This window comes from Diorhabda sublineata, chromosome 2, assembly GCF_026230105.1.
Source record: "Diorhabda sublineata isolate icDioSubl1.1 chromosome 2, icDioSubl1.1, whole genome shotgun sequence".
Lineage (NCBI taxonomy): Eukaryota > Metazoa > Arthropoda > Insecta > Coleoptera > Chrysomelidae > Diorhabda > Diorhabda sublineata.
The window spans coordinates 2,330,642-2,348,240 of NC_079475.1; the positions used below are offsets into that span (position 1 = coordinate 2,330,642).

General features: G+C 33.6%; 1 protein-coding gene and 1 pseudogene across 2 annotated transcripts in view; one reads left to right on the top strand and one right to left on the bottom strand.

Moving 5' to 3' along the window:
• Window positions 1-17,599, bottom strand: part of LOC130452963 (synaptic vesicular amine transporter) — a 164,933-nt gene that overhangs the window by 51,907 nt on the left and 95,427 nt on the right. For both annotated transcript variants that reach the window (XM_056792513.1, XM_056792514.1), the window contains one exon: window positions 44-211. In XM_056792513.1, the coding sequence (XP_056648491.1) occupies window positions 44-211 (168 nt within the window). The remainder of the gene's footprint in view (window positions 1-43; window positions 212-17,599) is intronic.
• Window positions 3,095-16,460, top strand: LOC130452964 (uncharacterized; annotated as a pseudogene).

Here is a 17,599-nt window from a genome sequence, read left to right on the forward strand (position 1 = left end):
ATCCAAAACCACGAAGAATTTTATAATTATGAATTCTACTTACAATTTTCAATATTTGATACTGTAGTCGATGAATGGCTTCCATTTTGATTATATATCTCGCAGGGACAAGGAGGATAAGTTATAGTTGTCGTTGGTAAAGTTGCTCTCACTGGTCCAAGTGGTGCTTCAGGGTGGTTGATGTCGTACAAGAACTCGGGTATAATGGGAACTGCAAAAAATATATATTCATTAGTCATATTTTATAATAATTGAGTTGAAAGATTGTTAACAATGAACTTCTCATAAAGAAGTTATACAAAATATAAAATTTCAGAATAAAACTGTTTATCAAGCAGGATATTATCAAATACTGAAAAAACATAGCAAAACTTATTTTCACATCGGAAATAAATTAATTTTTTTGAATAAATCTGAAACTGTCGAAATATTTGAATAAGAAAGCATAATAATATGATCAGATCACTACTACCAGGAAGTTTGTTTCAGTTTAGTCCAGCAAGTGTATAATTTTATTAAACCATTCAAATAATAATTAAATTCCGTGGATATCTCTCCATTTCTCTCAAATCGCTATCCCTTAAGCTATCTTTTGAGCTAAGTTTTGGAACAGAGAGTAATCAGCGGGGACTACATGGCAGATGAGGTAATAAATTGAACGCAGCTCGGCTAACTTTCTGCAGCATGCTTTCGATTTCCCATGATGGAACTGAAGTCTGTTCTTCGGCAAGTGTGATCTTTTTCTTGAATTCGGCATCAAAACCTGTCAGGAAATCAGCATAATATTGGCTTGTTATCGTTCTCCAAAATCCCAAAATACTATGGTTTTGATCTTATTGGCACAAAAAAGGTTTTTGATTCTCTGGGTAGACGTTGGATTAAGTAGTTGTTTAACTGTGGTAGATTAGTGTACAGGGTCCTTCACAACGAGCTGACTCAATATGTATATCGAAAAGTACTGGGATTAGTGTTTTGAAAATTTGCTTGCATGGGTTTTCCGAAATGCTCGTTTCAGCTTAAATAATTTAAGTTTTCTACAACTTGACTGAAAGTGGACCCAAAGTTCGTTATTTTAAACAGAATGCTTTGGTTTTTATTGAATTTTTAGAATCTACGCGGTATTTCAATATAACTTTATAAGTAATATGCCTAAAGTCCACCATTTTTTGATTATTCCACATTTTCCAAATTTTTAGGCACATGCAGCCAGCCACTAAAAAAAGTTTTAAGTAAAATTTCTAAGTTTATGTGAGTCAGGTCTAATATTTTTTGGATTTGGACAAATAACAGCTTTCAAAATTTGTGAAAATTTTGACAAAAATTTATATAGGGTGTACAGAAAATGGTGCCGAATTTCGCTATCTAAAAACTTGGAAAACATAAGTAAATGTTCGAAATAGTTGCCCCAACTTCCAAACATTTATGGATTCTTCTTAAAAACCCGCGCTGAATGCCGTTTCGAATTTCTTGCGGTGAAAGAGTTCGAAATGCATTCAGAACTCTTTCCTGACAATATTTTTTGTAGTTAGTGGCGAAGCATACCCGATATCTTCTATACGATCCTAAAGAAAAAAATCTAATGGGGTTCCCGTCGAACGGGGAGGCCATTGATGCGGTCCATCGTGTGCTATCCATCGGTCCTCAAAATGAGTCTGTAAAAAGTTATTTACAAGCGCACTACCGTGTGGTGGGGCTCTGTCGTGTTGATTCCACAGCTGATTCCAATTCAGATTTTCTGGGTGGGAAAATAACTCCGTTTTCACGAAATCTGACAAGTCTCTTATACGGCTAGCCACTGTATCATTTGAAAGTGGAATATTTTACACCTCTTTTGCAGCTTTTTCATCATACATACATTTCACCATTTCAATTGCACACGGCTTTATGAGCTTCTCTGCTATGGTATGGATATGTCACCAGACATTGCAATTTTGTATGAAACAATATAGGATGCCTCAGTTGCATTTTCATTAACAGTTTGCGATGCGTGGCGCATGAATATTTTTGACTTTTACAATTGTTCTCACTTTCGTTCAAAAAAATTCACTTTTTTGTCCTTGTATTCTGGATACAAAGTTTGGAGATGGCGAAGCAGTTTGGCAGGATACATGGAGCTGTTCGGTAAAATTTTATTACATAGAACACATTGAGGGTGATTGTCGTCTACTTTGTGCGTTGTGCATGGCTCATTTGAATGGTGTTCTTTGATATATTTACTTTTATGCCCACCTGGCTTATCGACTTCAAATGACTCAGGAGAGAGAGAGAGAGAAGAAACGGGAGCTCATATTACTTTACAAAATTTGATTATAAAACAATACCTGCATCCAGGCGTTGGTTCTATTGATGCCTCCAAAGTCGTTGTACGCTGTTTTTTGCATTTTCCTGTTTGTAACCAATGGTCCATTGCAGATAATTAAACTTTTTCGAATAAGTAAGTAATTGTAAGTTTTGGCGACGCGTATCAAATGACTTTAAATACGAATATAATGATAAATATTACATGCAAGCCAGCGATTAACCCTTGTGATCGGTAATTCTTGCAACCGTAACGCTATCAAGAGAACTGTGCGACAGTTCGCATAACCACTGTTTTCACCTTGAATAAAATTTCCCCCCTTTTTAAGGAATTTTTTGTGGCATCGAAGAACAGGGATTTTTTACACTTCACTGGTAGGAGCCACTCGCGGAAGCCTCACGCTGATCTAGTATAATATATAAAATTCTCGTGTCGTTGTGGTTGTAATTGAACTCCTCTGAAAAGGCTGAACCGATTCTCATGAAATTTTGTGTGCATAACGGGTAAGTCTAAGAATCGAACAAAATCTATTTTTCATTCCCCTATTTGCTAAGGGTAGTCCACCTCTAAATCTTTTTCTCAATTTTATAGATAAAATTTAATTTATTTGGCAAGATTTTTATTTATTTTTTTTATACGATCAACCCCTATTTTTCCATCGCAAATTTTTTCAAGGGACACCAGTTCATGCGTGATCCGGTTTATTGAAAAAGCGAATAGTTTGGGTTGTGTATTTGTTATATATATATATATATATATATATATATATATATATATATATATATATATACTTGAAGAAAATGTGATTAATTCCATTTATGCTGGCATTGCAGAAATCGAGCAATCGCATCAATCGGTGATAGAAATTGTCACAGAAACAGAAGAGGTTATAGAAGAGCAGCTGGAAGGAGTATTAGCGGAAAATCATGATAATGGGCATTTCATTTCATGTCAGTACTTGTTTCAATCCCGTAAATGAAGAAGTTTTCAATGTTGGAAATCCATGTTCAGAAAATATGTGCAGTTTTTGCACTAGAAACAAAAACATAGATATGGCAAGAAAAGCTGTTCATGATTGATTACAGCTATAGACAAAACGAATGAAAGTAATATCAGTGAGCACCCATCCAAAACCTAAAATCGGATCAACTCTAAGAATTCCCCTTCCAGACGTTGATCGAGGCAGAGAAGATACTAGGTCAGTTTTAGATGTAGTACTGAAAGCCACAGTTTTACCGCTTGAGAACAGAACAAGTAGTGATTTTAAAATACTATAGGCGTTCAGAATTTAGTACGTGCCCTGGCAACATTTTGAAAATTGAAGAATTTTCCAAAGATCGGTGGCTACTGATCAATCGACAGGACATGGCAAGGTATTAAAAAATGTAATTGTAAGGGTAAATATCAATCAAAGAAATATGCTTGTCGAAAATGTTCTGTATTATGTAATTCTAAATGCCATAATAACTTAAATTGTACAAACAAATAAAAAAAATTAAATGTCCTGATTTTTATATGTTTTATGTACTAGTATAACTCATTTCTATAATAAATAAATAAAAAAATTGTGTTTCAATATCTTAGAAATATACATATGGCGTAGGTACAGCTGGGTCGTATATAAATAGACTATAGTCTATTTCAGAAAGGTATAGAGCAATAAAATGGGTAATTACGTCCAGTTTCTCTCAATTTCGGTGTCGGCCATAGGTGTAGGTCTTGAAATAGTATTGTTTGTAATATTAAAATCAAGTAATTGCGTAAGAGAATTAGGAAAAGTATGTTTTCTGGGCTGAAGTATCAATAGCGAAATTTTTTGTAGGGATTATTTAGGTAGTAAATTATACAGTTACGTTTTGCGTTTAACAGATACCGTTTAACCTTCTATTAGTACCTCTGCCTAATTCCAACCATGTTTCAGATTCGGCTTTCCTTTTGACGAGTATCTTACCGGCACGCCTTTGACACACTTTTTTCGGTGTTTGTCAATTGATAACAATAGCCTAAACCCATAAATTGACCCCAACCCGGGTGGTACTACCTGCACTTGATAAAAAGAATGAATTTTACAATGGTCCCTTTGCACACCAAATGAGATTTTATTACTCCATAAATTTCTGAAATAAACTATAGACCTTTTACAAACGGACTAGACAGTTCATTAGAAGACAAGCTTTTTCCACATATAGACTAATATCCTCAGTCCTTTTCTATACGAACCAGTCCTTTTTATATATAGTCTATTTTCCATAAACCGTCTGTAACATATAAACAGTCAAACCAAGGCAGACTAAGTGCTTTTATCTGCGACTGTTATTGGTTAATGTCATCGTAGCATTGTCATCACAAGATATACGCAAGGTAGATAGGCAACAGTATCCAACGATTAAAGATGCATGTCTTGCACTAGGCTTGCTAGAAGTCTACAATCATTGGATCATTATGCTTGCAATCAGCATTAAACTGCACAGGAAGGATCATTGCATTGCTATTGCGAATTTACCCATCAGTCATTTCGGTATAAGCTCACAGAATCGAAGTGCATATGATTTATTCAACACGGATATGAATCGAGAACTACAGTACGATACAGTAGAAATGGCAGGCATTGTTAGTTGTTCCACTACTAAATGATGAAAATTATTTACGACCGTATTATGCTGACAATTTCAGCAGGACAAGGAGGATTTTTTTTGGATGCACCATATTGCACCAACGTTCCTTATTTCGCTACTTTTTGCCGCGATACGATCATAAAATGGCGTCGCATTGGCCGTTGCATCTTTTGGCATTGCAGCAACTTTATTATATGGAGGCAGATCAGATTATTCAGCATTTAAGCTGCCATTAGTCATTCAAAGAAATTCAGATGCAACATAAAAAACAATCGTCTATGGTCACATTTGAAACTATTATCTGGGATAAATGCATTATGGCTCACAAACATTTGCTTGAGTCATTGGATAGGAAATTAAAGGATATAAATAACAACGATAAACTATTTGGCGGCACTTTGTTACTCCTTTCAGGAGTTTTTAGATAAACACTTCCCATTATTCCACGTATGCTGATTGCTTGAAATCATCGAGACTGTAGCGTAATGTTGAAAAAGCACAACTGACTGTGAACTTCCTCTAAACAATTGTTAGATATTGGCGATGGGAAAGTTGCTGTACATGAAAATACTGGTTGCATCAAATTACAGACGGACTTCTGCACAATAATCGACTCGCAAAGTAATCTCATCGATAACATATTTCTCGATGTACACTTACAATATAAAAGTCATGAGTGGCTGACAGAGAGAGCGATTTTGGCAGCAAAAAATGTGAACGTCAATGGGTTAAATTTGAAGATAGAACAGTTGTTGCCTGGTGTCATACTAATCTATAGATACATTTTGCGATACCAACGAAAGTGTGAAATATCCAATTGATTTTTTGAATTCATTGGATTTTCCAGGTAAGCCACCACACCATTTACAATTGAAGGTTGGATCTCCGATCATTCTGCTTCGTAACTTGAGCCCACCATGGCTGTGTAATGGCACACGATTAGTCATTAAAGAGATAATAAAAAACTTATTGAAGTCATAATTTTGAATGGAGAGTTTCAGGCCGAAAATGTGTTGTTGCCACGAATCCCTATGATTCCTACAGATGTGCCAATTAAATTCAAATGCATTTAATTTCCAATTACATTGGCATTCGCTATGACGATCAATAAGGCACAAGGCCAGACATTGTCTGTATGTGGCTTAGATTTGGAAACACAATGCTTTTCCCACGGACAATTATATGTGATATGTTCTCGCGTGGGAAAACCATCCAGTTTGTTTGTGTTGGCTAAAGACGGATTAATCAAGAATATTGTACATTTCATTGAGAGATTATTTTCATTTTTTTAACTTTCATTATCTAAGACGCTTTCGATTACGAGTACCCTACATACTTATATAGTAAGTTAGTTATTTGTATTGAACTAGAAAAATATTTTGTAGATATAATTTATATGGTAAAACAAAGTTTGCCGGGTTAGCAATAAGAAATTAAACTCTCATCAAACAATTATAAAAGTTTGGTTTTCATGATTAGGAGTTCGTTCGGTTAATCATTTTGCATATACGAAGCGTACAAATATTTTGTTTATAATGGCCTTTTGGTATTTGCATCAAGAGAAAAAAAAGTGATTATCATAAAAAACTGAATTCGCTGCACTATATTTGGAATTCTCACAAGAAGAATTAGTGGCAGGGTAATTTGTTACTTAGCCTCAATCCTTTGAACTTCTTTATGAAGAGATACTTGAGAAACAAAGACCAAACGGGCATTTGTTGATGAGCTGAAAGCACGAATAAGAGAAAAGTAAAAACTAATTTCATCTGAAGCTATTAGGAATGTGCAAATATAATTTCATTTGTTTAAAATACTGTTAGATAGTGAAAGGAAAACATCATGAGCGATTGCTTGTGATCTAGTCAAGAAGTGAGTTTTCTGACAAAAATAGTTACAAGTCTCTTAAAAATATGGTGATTAGTGTATTGGATTCAGAATTTAATTCTGAGAATGGGGAATTTTTGAATTTATCCGCCATTAAATATTGTATTTGTTATAAACAAAAAACGAAGAAAAAAAAGGGAGTATTTGTAATTTTTTAAAGCTACGGAGAAAAAATAAAATGAAAATATAAATTTGTTTATAACAAATTGTTTATAAAATAAACATCAAAAATTCAAGTAAAAAAATTTTTTTTCATAATAATATTGAGAATTGTAAATGATGATTTAAAAAAAATTATTCCTTAATAAATAATTTAAATGGTTGATAAATGATAAAAACAGTTATAAACAATTAAAAAAAATTTTTAAGAAAAATTCATAATTTCACTGACAGAAAAAAATTTTTTTAAAATATTTAACCCTACTATTCGTTTATAAAAAAAATTTAAACAATAAACGTTAAAATTTTTTTAGCTAAGCTACTAAATGCAATATATTAGATAATATAAAAACAGCCAAAATTAAAAATTCAAGAAAAAAATTTCTTATAACATTAGGCCAATTTTTCCATTTTTGATAAATTTAAAAAAACATTATGAACAAAAGAAAAAACTTTTGTAAACTTTTACAACGGAATCTTGTTTATTAACTCAAGTCTACGAAAAATTAGTTAATTAACAATTACATAAGTTCAACAAAAATCGAACTGAAAACATTTTTTGCGGGACTAGATTCCTTTAAGTGTCTAGATGGAACTATAATTTATCCATATTTTCAAATTAATATTGAATGTTATAAAAAAATTATTTTGTAATGCATGCTTTGCCTGACAGCTGCCGCTAGGCACCGAAACAGCTGCGCGGAGCACATTTTTCAACGTTAAATTGAAATGATAAATAATGGAGCTACAACTCCGGAAAACAAGACATTTTTACTAAAATTTCCTCCTCTTTTAGGATCTTTTTTCAAATTTCATTTATATTTTATATTTTTGAAAATGTAGCTAAAAAGCAGAGACTCCCTTTTTTTCTCTTCGTTTTTTGTTTATAACAAATGAAATTTTTAATGGTGGATAAATTCAAAAATTCCTCATTCTCAGAATCAAATTCTGAATCCAATGCACTAATCACCATATTTTTAAGAGACTCGTAACTATTTTTGGCAGAAAACTCACTTCTCGACTAGGCTATTGATAGAGATAACAGAATTAAATTAAATGATTACCTGGTTAGGTCTCAACTTAATCAATCAATGTATTTATATTTAAAAATTTAGTGCATGAACTTCTTTATTTCTTCTTCTTCTTCTTTATTCTTCGTGTCCTTTTGACTTGGTTATAGTTTTTCGTTTGCTTTCCTCTTCTTCCAACTTTAACTAAATACTCAAGTAGTTTTTGTGACAGCTGACAACGTCGCGACGAACCCATTTTAAGAGATGTTAAGTGGGTATGGAAACGGGAAATTGAATATAGTGGTTGCGTACATAACCTGGGGCAGGTGCCCACCAACAACAACAAATATGCAAGACGACCTTGGCAAGCAAAAAATGTCGTGTCGAACCAAATATCCAGATCGGATATGCAACTTTACCCAGACATCAATATAAATTATAATGTGCGGTTCAGTACTATTGCCTCCTTACGTCATCTACAAGGCAGAGAAAAGGCAGCAATGGATAGAATTGGGTCCAAAAGGAGATCCTTGTTGCAAGGACTGGTGTTGTAGTTCAGGTTCTAGTTACAATCGTACCCACCATGGTTGGATGGATACCCAGACATTCACCGATTGGTTTAAGTCGATATTCTTACCGCACGCGAAACGTTTGCCAAATCACAAAGTGATGTTGGCTGATAACCTCTCGACCCATTTCACGACTTGGAGGTCGTTGTTATTGAATTGGAAGAAAACCCATTCACAACAAACTTCTATTGACAAAAAAATTTTCCCCATTTACTGGCTTCCACACTTCATGAAATTGGAAAATGCTATAAAAAAAGATCTAATAGCTTCATTTAAAGCACCAGGAATTATACCTTTTCATCCCGAATGAGTCTTGCTGATGGCTCTGTGAATAACATTCTTGTGAATTACTTGCATCATCAAAGTTTTACAGCAGGACCATCAAAAAAGAATATTAAAAGACAACTGTACAGCCTGGCAAAAACTTTACAGCAAGTACTGATGCAGATTCTAGTGATTCAGATGTAGATGATCTATTAACCAATGACAACTCCGACAAAGAACCACTGGAAGATGAGAGTGATGACGTGCGAGTAGAAACAGAGTATTTCGAACCAGAAGACAATGAAGTTGCGGCAGGAAAATTTGTATTGTTTAAGGTTTACTGGGAATCAAGGAAAAAAAACTATTTATCGGTACAGAGCTATTATACAGCAGGTGAGATGAGAAACAGTTTTTTATAAGTTTATGTATTTTCATTTCTATAATGTAATAAAAGGTTTCATAACATTCATAAATATATCTCAATTAGGTGAATAAGGGTGATATATGATAAATAATTTTCATAATCAATCTAACCCTCACTGAACAATTTCCCCCCGACAGTATAAACAGCTATAACTTCGAAAGTACTTGACGTAGAGCAGCGTGGTTGGGATTGATCATCTATGGTCTAGCCTGCTTGCACCCTGTGCAATATAGAGTGTGTGAACAATCTCACCCCAAGACGCGTATGAGATTTTTCACAACTTTTTATCTGTATCATTTTTATATTTCAATGTTCGTTATATTATACAAATTCTTTCCTATCAACATCAACTAGATATCCACATCTTCTTCGGCCTATTTTTTCTAATAACGAGCGCTGAATATAAAAAACTAACTTATTTTTTATCAACTCCACCCCAAATGACGGTACAGTATAATCCCCAATGGTACGAAAATAGTACGATTCTGCTTTCGTTTTATTTTACTAACAAATACACTCATACATTTTTAAAATAGTAGTCACTATCGTTAGTGGGAGTCCATATATTTTCTATATGTGTTTACTGCAATCTGTTGATTCAAGTCCATGTTTAATTCAATGAAACAGACCATTTAACACCACAGATAACAGTTCGAATTGGTTTGAATTCATTGGAATAAATGCATAATATAAATAATCCATTTAAGTATAAAAAAATAAAAATAATTTGCTGAAGTAGTGACTGAGAAAATATATGATTTTGTTAACGAACAAAAATACTTTCTTCAATAAGAAAATCGGAGAAAACAATTTGGGAATATTCATTAACTGCTACATTAACCCTCGGAAGACCAGCTATCTTTTTATAGATTGTATGAAGTAGTGAAATATTATGTATAAATAAGAAAAACGTCAAATGGAAAGTATTTATTGGGAGAGAAATACAATGAAAAAAAAATATTTATTTTTATTTCATTGATAAGTACATACTTCTAAACAAAGCGAAGAAAATCTCAATTACAATTTTTTATGAATTACTGTAGCAAGCCTCACACACGTAAGACTTTTGGGAATGAGTCCCACAAAAAAAACCTTTACATTTGCCACAAATTATTGTAGTTTTTAAATTTTTTAGCGATTTCTGCAACGGCAAATATGACATCGACCTGTTGTTCCTGCCTCTGGAGCTGCATTTGAATGTTGTTCAGATCGATTTCGCAACTTTTTACCAAGTATTGACTCCATTCCTAGTATTAACTACGTAGGAATTCCATTTATATTTTCTGATCTTTGCTCAACTGATGGATTTACAAGACTAAGTCCTAGTTCTTGTAAGTAGATTAGCCTCCGATTTTTTGTTGCTAGTCCAAGTTGGTATGCTTTCAATGAATAAAGTGTAAGCATTCAATGCCTATATCAATTCATGGGCCATCTTCTTGTTGGTCTTTTTGCAGAGTGCCTTCTGACCACAATAAGCACCTTTTTTGATTTTTCACGAGGGATTTATGATACTAATGAATTCCGTATTTGCCTGGCTTCTCTTTCATGAATACTTTGAATGGGCATCGTCCTCGAAAAAGTGACAGCATTTCGTCTATAACAACATTTGCTCCCGAAACAATATAATCGAAAAGCAATGCCTTTGACTTTTTGTAAACATTACGAATTGGGTCGGTTTTTCTGCGCTCTTCACATGTGTCTTTATAATCAAATCTAACTGTTTTCATATGTTGAACAAATCGTTTACGGGACATTGTACTAAATTAGACTGACCTTCTAAATTTACTCGACCAAAGATCGTGATAGTCCATTTTGGTATCATCATTAGCGCCCATCAGAATCAAAATTCCAATAAAAGCGTACATAATTTCGTTCGTAAAAAATTTTGAAATGATTCCAATATAGTTTGTACTTTTCCGTTTTGTTGCAAACCTGGTTTTTCACGCAATATATTCTGTAGAGAAGGACGTGAAATTCGAGGTACATCTCTTACATATACCCTATCATTTTTCGCAACAAATCGTGTCTTGTTAGAGTTGTCTGTCGATAAATCTGGAGCCACTTCTTCTTCACTAAAAGTAACATGATCACTAACATGATCTTCCTCATCACTATCACTTGAGGATTCGTCGAACTACATAACCTCAAAGTCCAAAATATTTTCCACTTCTTTTTCAAGTTCGCTCTGAGAGAGATATCGACTCATAATTGCAATTGTATAAAAAACAAACTATTATTACTATTATTTGCAAATTTGCTACCCAAAAATGAGTCAGGCGGATTTCAAGTTGAAAACTAAACAGAACGAAAATAAAAGAACCAGCTGACGACTTTGCAAGGGAACGTGTTGGACAAAGGCATGGCACTTTTTAGCCAACCAATTTTGAAAATTTGAAGAAGATACAAGAAAAAATGTTTCAAGATGGCACTAAGTGCCAAACCTTGGTCGTTCTAGGGTTAAACCAGTGAAATTCTGTCAAAAAAAAACATTGCATTAAGTAATGATATTTACTTGTTATCGCTATCAAATGTAAGCAAAGATTATAGAAAAGTTGTAAGCAGTAGTAGTTTAAGTGGATTTAATAAAATCATCGAATCTTGTCAGCCGCTAGCTCATGATAAAGCCTCCAAAGCATCCAACTTTGCACGCGCTATAATAGAAGGCATCGTGTGGTGGTAGTAGGGATGTCATTCGACAAATGTTTTGCTTCCAACGTTGGCATTGGAACGTTGGCTAATCCGGTACTAAACGATGCGTTCAACGATTGCGCCAACATTTGCGCTCCAACATACAGCTCAACATTGGAAGAAAAACTGGAACCTTACCTAAACTTATCCAAAGAAATGAGGCGTTTCTTACAAAAACGATCATAGTTCTAAAATTCGGATTTCGCGATTTAAATTCACACTTATAAATCAGGGGCAACCTGTTTGAACGGGAAAGTCAGATTACAAGAAGAACCATACTTAGTACGAATTTACAGCCGTCAAAAGATCAAGTAGTTGTACAAAAACAACCATAGTCAAACCGAATTCCTGCAACAAGTATTATTGTCTAGGTCTGTTGGATTAGTAAGCATGGCGAGTGTTAACAAATCGGCAGAAAAAGAAGAAAGAATTTGTAAAGAAAGAAACAGTTATAAAGAAAAATAAAGTACGTGGTGTGTCACATTTAATTCATGTGGAAAAACAAGTTCCGACTAAAGTTACTGACGCTGATTGAGGTATGTTAAAAACTGAATATATTTCTAAGTATTCATGTTATTATTGAGTAGATCTTTTGTTTAAGGTGTTCGCGTTTAAAGTGCTTCCAAAATATCAACGAGAATAATCGACAGACTTTGAAAACTCTGTTTAATAACATGGCGTCAAAGAATTTTGTTGGCTTGATATCCATAACTGCTCCGCTTCGCAGTAGATCCAGACGTTTTTGAGCATATTTGGTGCTCCTAGAGAGAGAGTACGAAGATTACAAAATAATCTTTTGCTTCAAGGTAAATTACCATACGATAGAAGAGGAAGGCATAAAAACAGACACAAGAAAATACCGGAGCCTGTAGCGAATTTGATAAACACCCATATCCAGTAATTTAAAGCTCGGTAATCACATTATTCAAGACGAAAAAATCCAAACAGATTATACCTTCCAGAAACATTTTCTGTTCTAAGTAATGTGTAAAATGTTTTTAGAGAAGTTTCATAACAATGTCTGCTACAATGCAAATTTGCAAATTGGTCAGTTTTCACAACAATTTGATATTAAGAGATCTGACATGTGTACCATTTGTGATAGATTTATATCAAAACTAAATTTATGCACTTACTTAGAAGAACGTGTTAATATCGAAACAGAGAAAAATCTTCATCTATGTAAGTCAGACAAATTCTATGAGATAAAAAGGAAATGTAAACTTAAAGCAAAGCAAGGCCATACTATGTGCTTATCGTTTGATTCCATGCCAAATTTGCCATTGCCCTACATTCAAACTGGTGATGTTTTTTTTGCCAGCAGTTCTGGTACTATGTTTGTGGAGTGCACGATTTGGCAACCCATGATGCAACTATGTTAGTGTACGATGAAACTTTTGGCAAGAAAGACCAAAATGATGTTACTTCTTTGTTTGCATTATTTTCACAGGGTAGATATAAGCAATAAAGACTTAGTGTTGTTTAGTGATGGATGCTCGGGACAGAACAAAAATTATTTTATGGTTAGATTCCCTTACGCCTTAGATCACATTTTCAAAATTTCCAAAACTATTCAATATTATTTTTCTATTCGAGAACAATCCCGACTGCTCAACGATCAAGATTTCAATTTTATTGATGCAAAAAATTAACACTGCAAAAGTACAGTCTAGGATAGAATAACATCAGCAGCAAGAAAGAAGCCTTTTCCTTTTAAGATTGTGAAAGCAGAGTAAGAGTGATCAAAGTAACTGCTGAAATAGACTATATACAAAATAAGCAATCTTACACATGTGCATGGGAAACAATACATCTGGGAAACCGGTACTGAACTATTTTTGAAGCTCCTCTAATAAGGTGAGAATCAAATCAAACACCAGAAGCTAGGTTTTCTACGAAATCCTGGTAAATGCCTGGAAGTTCCGGAGAATGTTCATTATTATCTCAATCTGCAATCAAACCTTGCTCAGCCCATCACCAGTACTAGTAATGGACCTGAAGTGAAAATAGACAACGAAAACAATAGCAGTGGTACAGAAGATTAAACATTGATGCCGATTTTCTTTGTAGTTATTACAGCTTAACATTGTTTAAAAATAAACATTTCTTTTAACCTTTTGCATATTGAAATCCTCAGTTCCATAGAAATTCACGTAAAAACAACCATTGTCCGTAAAAAAAGAGAAAAATCACGTTGTTATAATATAAATATATATATTCTTTTAAAATGAACTGGATGATACCGGGAACGCGCGTTTTTATACAAAACACGTAGAATTCACATGCAAGAGGACAAGAAGTGTGTGCAGTTGTACCACAAATGTTGGTTCCCACTTCTTTTCAATGTTTGGTACTCCTTTGACACGGGTCAAAAAATCGACTTCCCATGGCCAACGTTGGAAGCCAAACATTCGGCGAATGACATACGCACCACACCACCGTCCAATCTTACTATAATTCATCGTTGGAATCATTAGTAGCGACATATGGAAAGTCTGTTTTTTCATCCCCGTCAAGGTAGTACCCAGCATTAGAACGAAGATAGAACTAACACCAAAACCAAAGTTACCAGTATCATCCAGTTTATTTTGAAAGAATTTATATTTGTTGCATGCCATGTTTTCATTTCTTCAGGTACGGTTCCAGCCTTCGTCCAATGTCCAGTCTGCGTGAGAAGGTGTATGTTGGCACAAATGTTGGCCGCATCATGTAGTTGAAGCATAACAGAGACAACTTAATTCAGAGTTGCGTGAAACTTGGGAAATATTTGGACCCTTTGTAATGTTGTGTCATAACGATGGGTAGAAATTAAACAGCGATTGAACTTCACACACAATCGTCGTTGTCATGAAATATTTGTTTGAGAAAGGCAATACGTCTTCACAAATGAAATTAGAGCTGGATACTGTGTAAGGAGATTATGCCACATCATTCACAAATCGGTTTAGATCTTTAAGTCTTTATCAAAATATTTTGATAAAAACTTAAAGAAAAGTCGAAATGTCAAATGTATTCTTCCAAAAATTATGAAAAAAAAACAGAAGAGACCTAAAATTAAGAATATTTAGATGCATTAATTGATCAATAATTCAACCCCTAGTTAATAACTTAATGGGGGCAGAAGGGTCAGTTTGTTTTTACTTTACTAATAACGAAATGGAATATTTTGGATATTAAAATGAATTATTATAAATTTAAGTAATTTTTGTGCAAATTGTAGTCTATGTAGTCTAGTATGTGTATACTAAGTTTGTTCCAGAAGACTACTTGGCCATCCACAATAAGAAAATTCCGATCGAATAGTATCAAGTTCAAGTAATGAATAACAACTTCCACGTCGTACCAAACTTGTTTAGTACTAGAGCAAAAATGTTTTGAATAAGTTTTTAATCCGCGCATGTCAACAGATATTTTGGATCGTGTATCGTTTGTAAAATAATGGAGATGAAGATAAAAACAAGATTTGTTGACACATAACTGCCACAGATGCATATGTTCGTGAAATTCTGAGCAGCTGAAATCAACTGTGGCCGTATCAGCTTGACTGACGACGAGCATTCGGGATGGCCGAAAACTTTGACAACCAGATATCATCGAAAAGATCCACTAAATGGTAGTTACCGACCGTTGAATAGAGGCTAAAGATATAGAAGAGGCTATCAGCATATTAGAAGAACGCATTGGCTTACGAATTATGCATCCACAAGCTGACCGAGCGTTGGGTGCCGCGTTTGCGGCAATTATTTTTTGAAAGCTCGAAAAGTTAAACTATCGCTGAAGAAAGTACCTTGGCTTACAAGGAGACTATTATGAAATAAAAAGTCTTGTTTCTTCATCATCTAGAGAACTTTTTAGACAGATATGGATGAAAATATAAATAGTGCTCTATGAATAAACAATTATTTCAAATATTTTTCACTTCACTATTTTTCACTAAATTATATTCAAATGGAATCATATATTTTTATGATCCGCCACTGGAAAAAGGGGTGGTAAAAATAAAGATGAAGTTATCGCTTGGGTAACTTTTAAAAGCTCTAACATCCGCTTTTCATGTTTAATGCAATTCTCTGCCTATGTCGATCGTGATGACGCCGAGTCCGAGCAATCAGCTAGAAGATTTCGTTCACAAATCTTTAGATCGGTAGACAACCCTCATTTACTCACTATATAGAGATTCATATGTTCAACGTCATATGCTCATTATTTGGTTGCCTTTTTCATATCACTAAAATGGTTATATAATGGCGATGAATTAATCAATAATTCTAACCCTAGCTAATAACTTATTGAGGATGGAAGCATCAGTTTGTTTTCACCTCACTAATAAAAAAATGGCATATTTTGTATGTATAAAATTGAATTATTATAATTTTAAGTAGTTTTTGTGCAAATTGTATGTAGTCTAGTATGTGTATACTAAGTTTTTTCCATTAGACTACTTGGCCATTCGCAATAAAAAAATTGCGATCCAATAGTATCAAGTTCAAGTAATGAATAAAAATTTCCACGTTCCGAACTTGTTCAGTACTAGAGCAGAAATGTTTTGAATAAATTTTGAATCCACGTATGTCAATAGGTATTTTAGATCATGCTTTGTCAGTTTGTAAAATATTAGAGATGGAGATAAAAACAAGATTTGTTGATACATTGTTGCCATAGATGTATATTTTTGCTTTAAAACAAAAAGTACATAATGGTCCAGAAAAGCATAATAACTGTTTTGATGGATTTTTAAATCTTTAGGATACGTAGAAAATTGAAAAATAAGTGAGGTTTGCTTAGTAAAAAATTTTCTCAACGCCATTTTCATTCAAGTAAAAGGCGCTTATGAAAATACATTTATATGCATTTTTCACGATTCTATATCGTTCTGGTTGCTGATGGATCCCATTAATTTGTTTTTTTTATCTGCCTTTCATAGAGGACGCTAGTTACACGCTCGTACAAAGAAGTATTGAACATACCTTCAATTAAAACTTGTCACATGTCAAAAGGGTATGGCATTCCCCAGACTGATTTGAAATTGATGGTAGAACAACTTGAAGGTAACAAATGAGAGGTTATTACATTCTTCCTGAAAATTCAAATGTTGATATGTACCTGGATTTTTCAAATATTAATGTCTACTTTTTAAGTTCGACGCATCCTAATTGGTTGATCAACTATTTTCCAAATCGATGGATTGGTAAAGCTGCAGAAGCTTCTCACTCATGCGATTTTTATCTTTATACTACATATTTTGATCGTATTTTAATTAAAATATCCATACAACATTCACGTCAAGAAATGAAAGACAGAATTAATTCAATGTCCCTTAAATAACCTTACTGATATTCTTTATCTTTTTAGATGATTAAGTTTGTTTAGAAAACATGACATACTTGTATACTCATGAAAGTAGAGGACATTTCGTATACTTTCTTCAATTTTTTTCAGTCTTTACATTGATTTTAATATACTAATTTTTTGTTTAATTGATAACTTTATCATTACTCCATACGAGTATCGAATATTACTTCATAATTTTTAAATCTAAATATTACGAAAATACTACACAGTATTAAGTTGTACGAAGAGTACTTCTTTGGTTAATTTATTGAAGTGTTGCCAGTAGTTTCAGTAGAATCGTAAAGCATGTGTATATTTTTTCATATTCGACGCCCATTATCTTAAATACGGTTGGC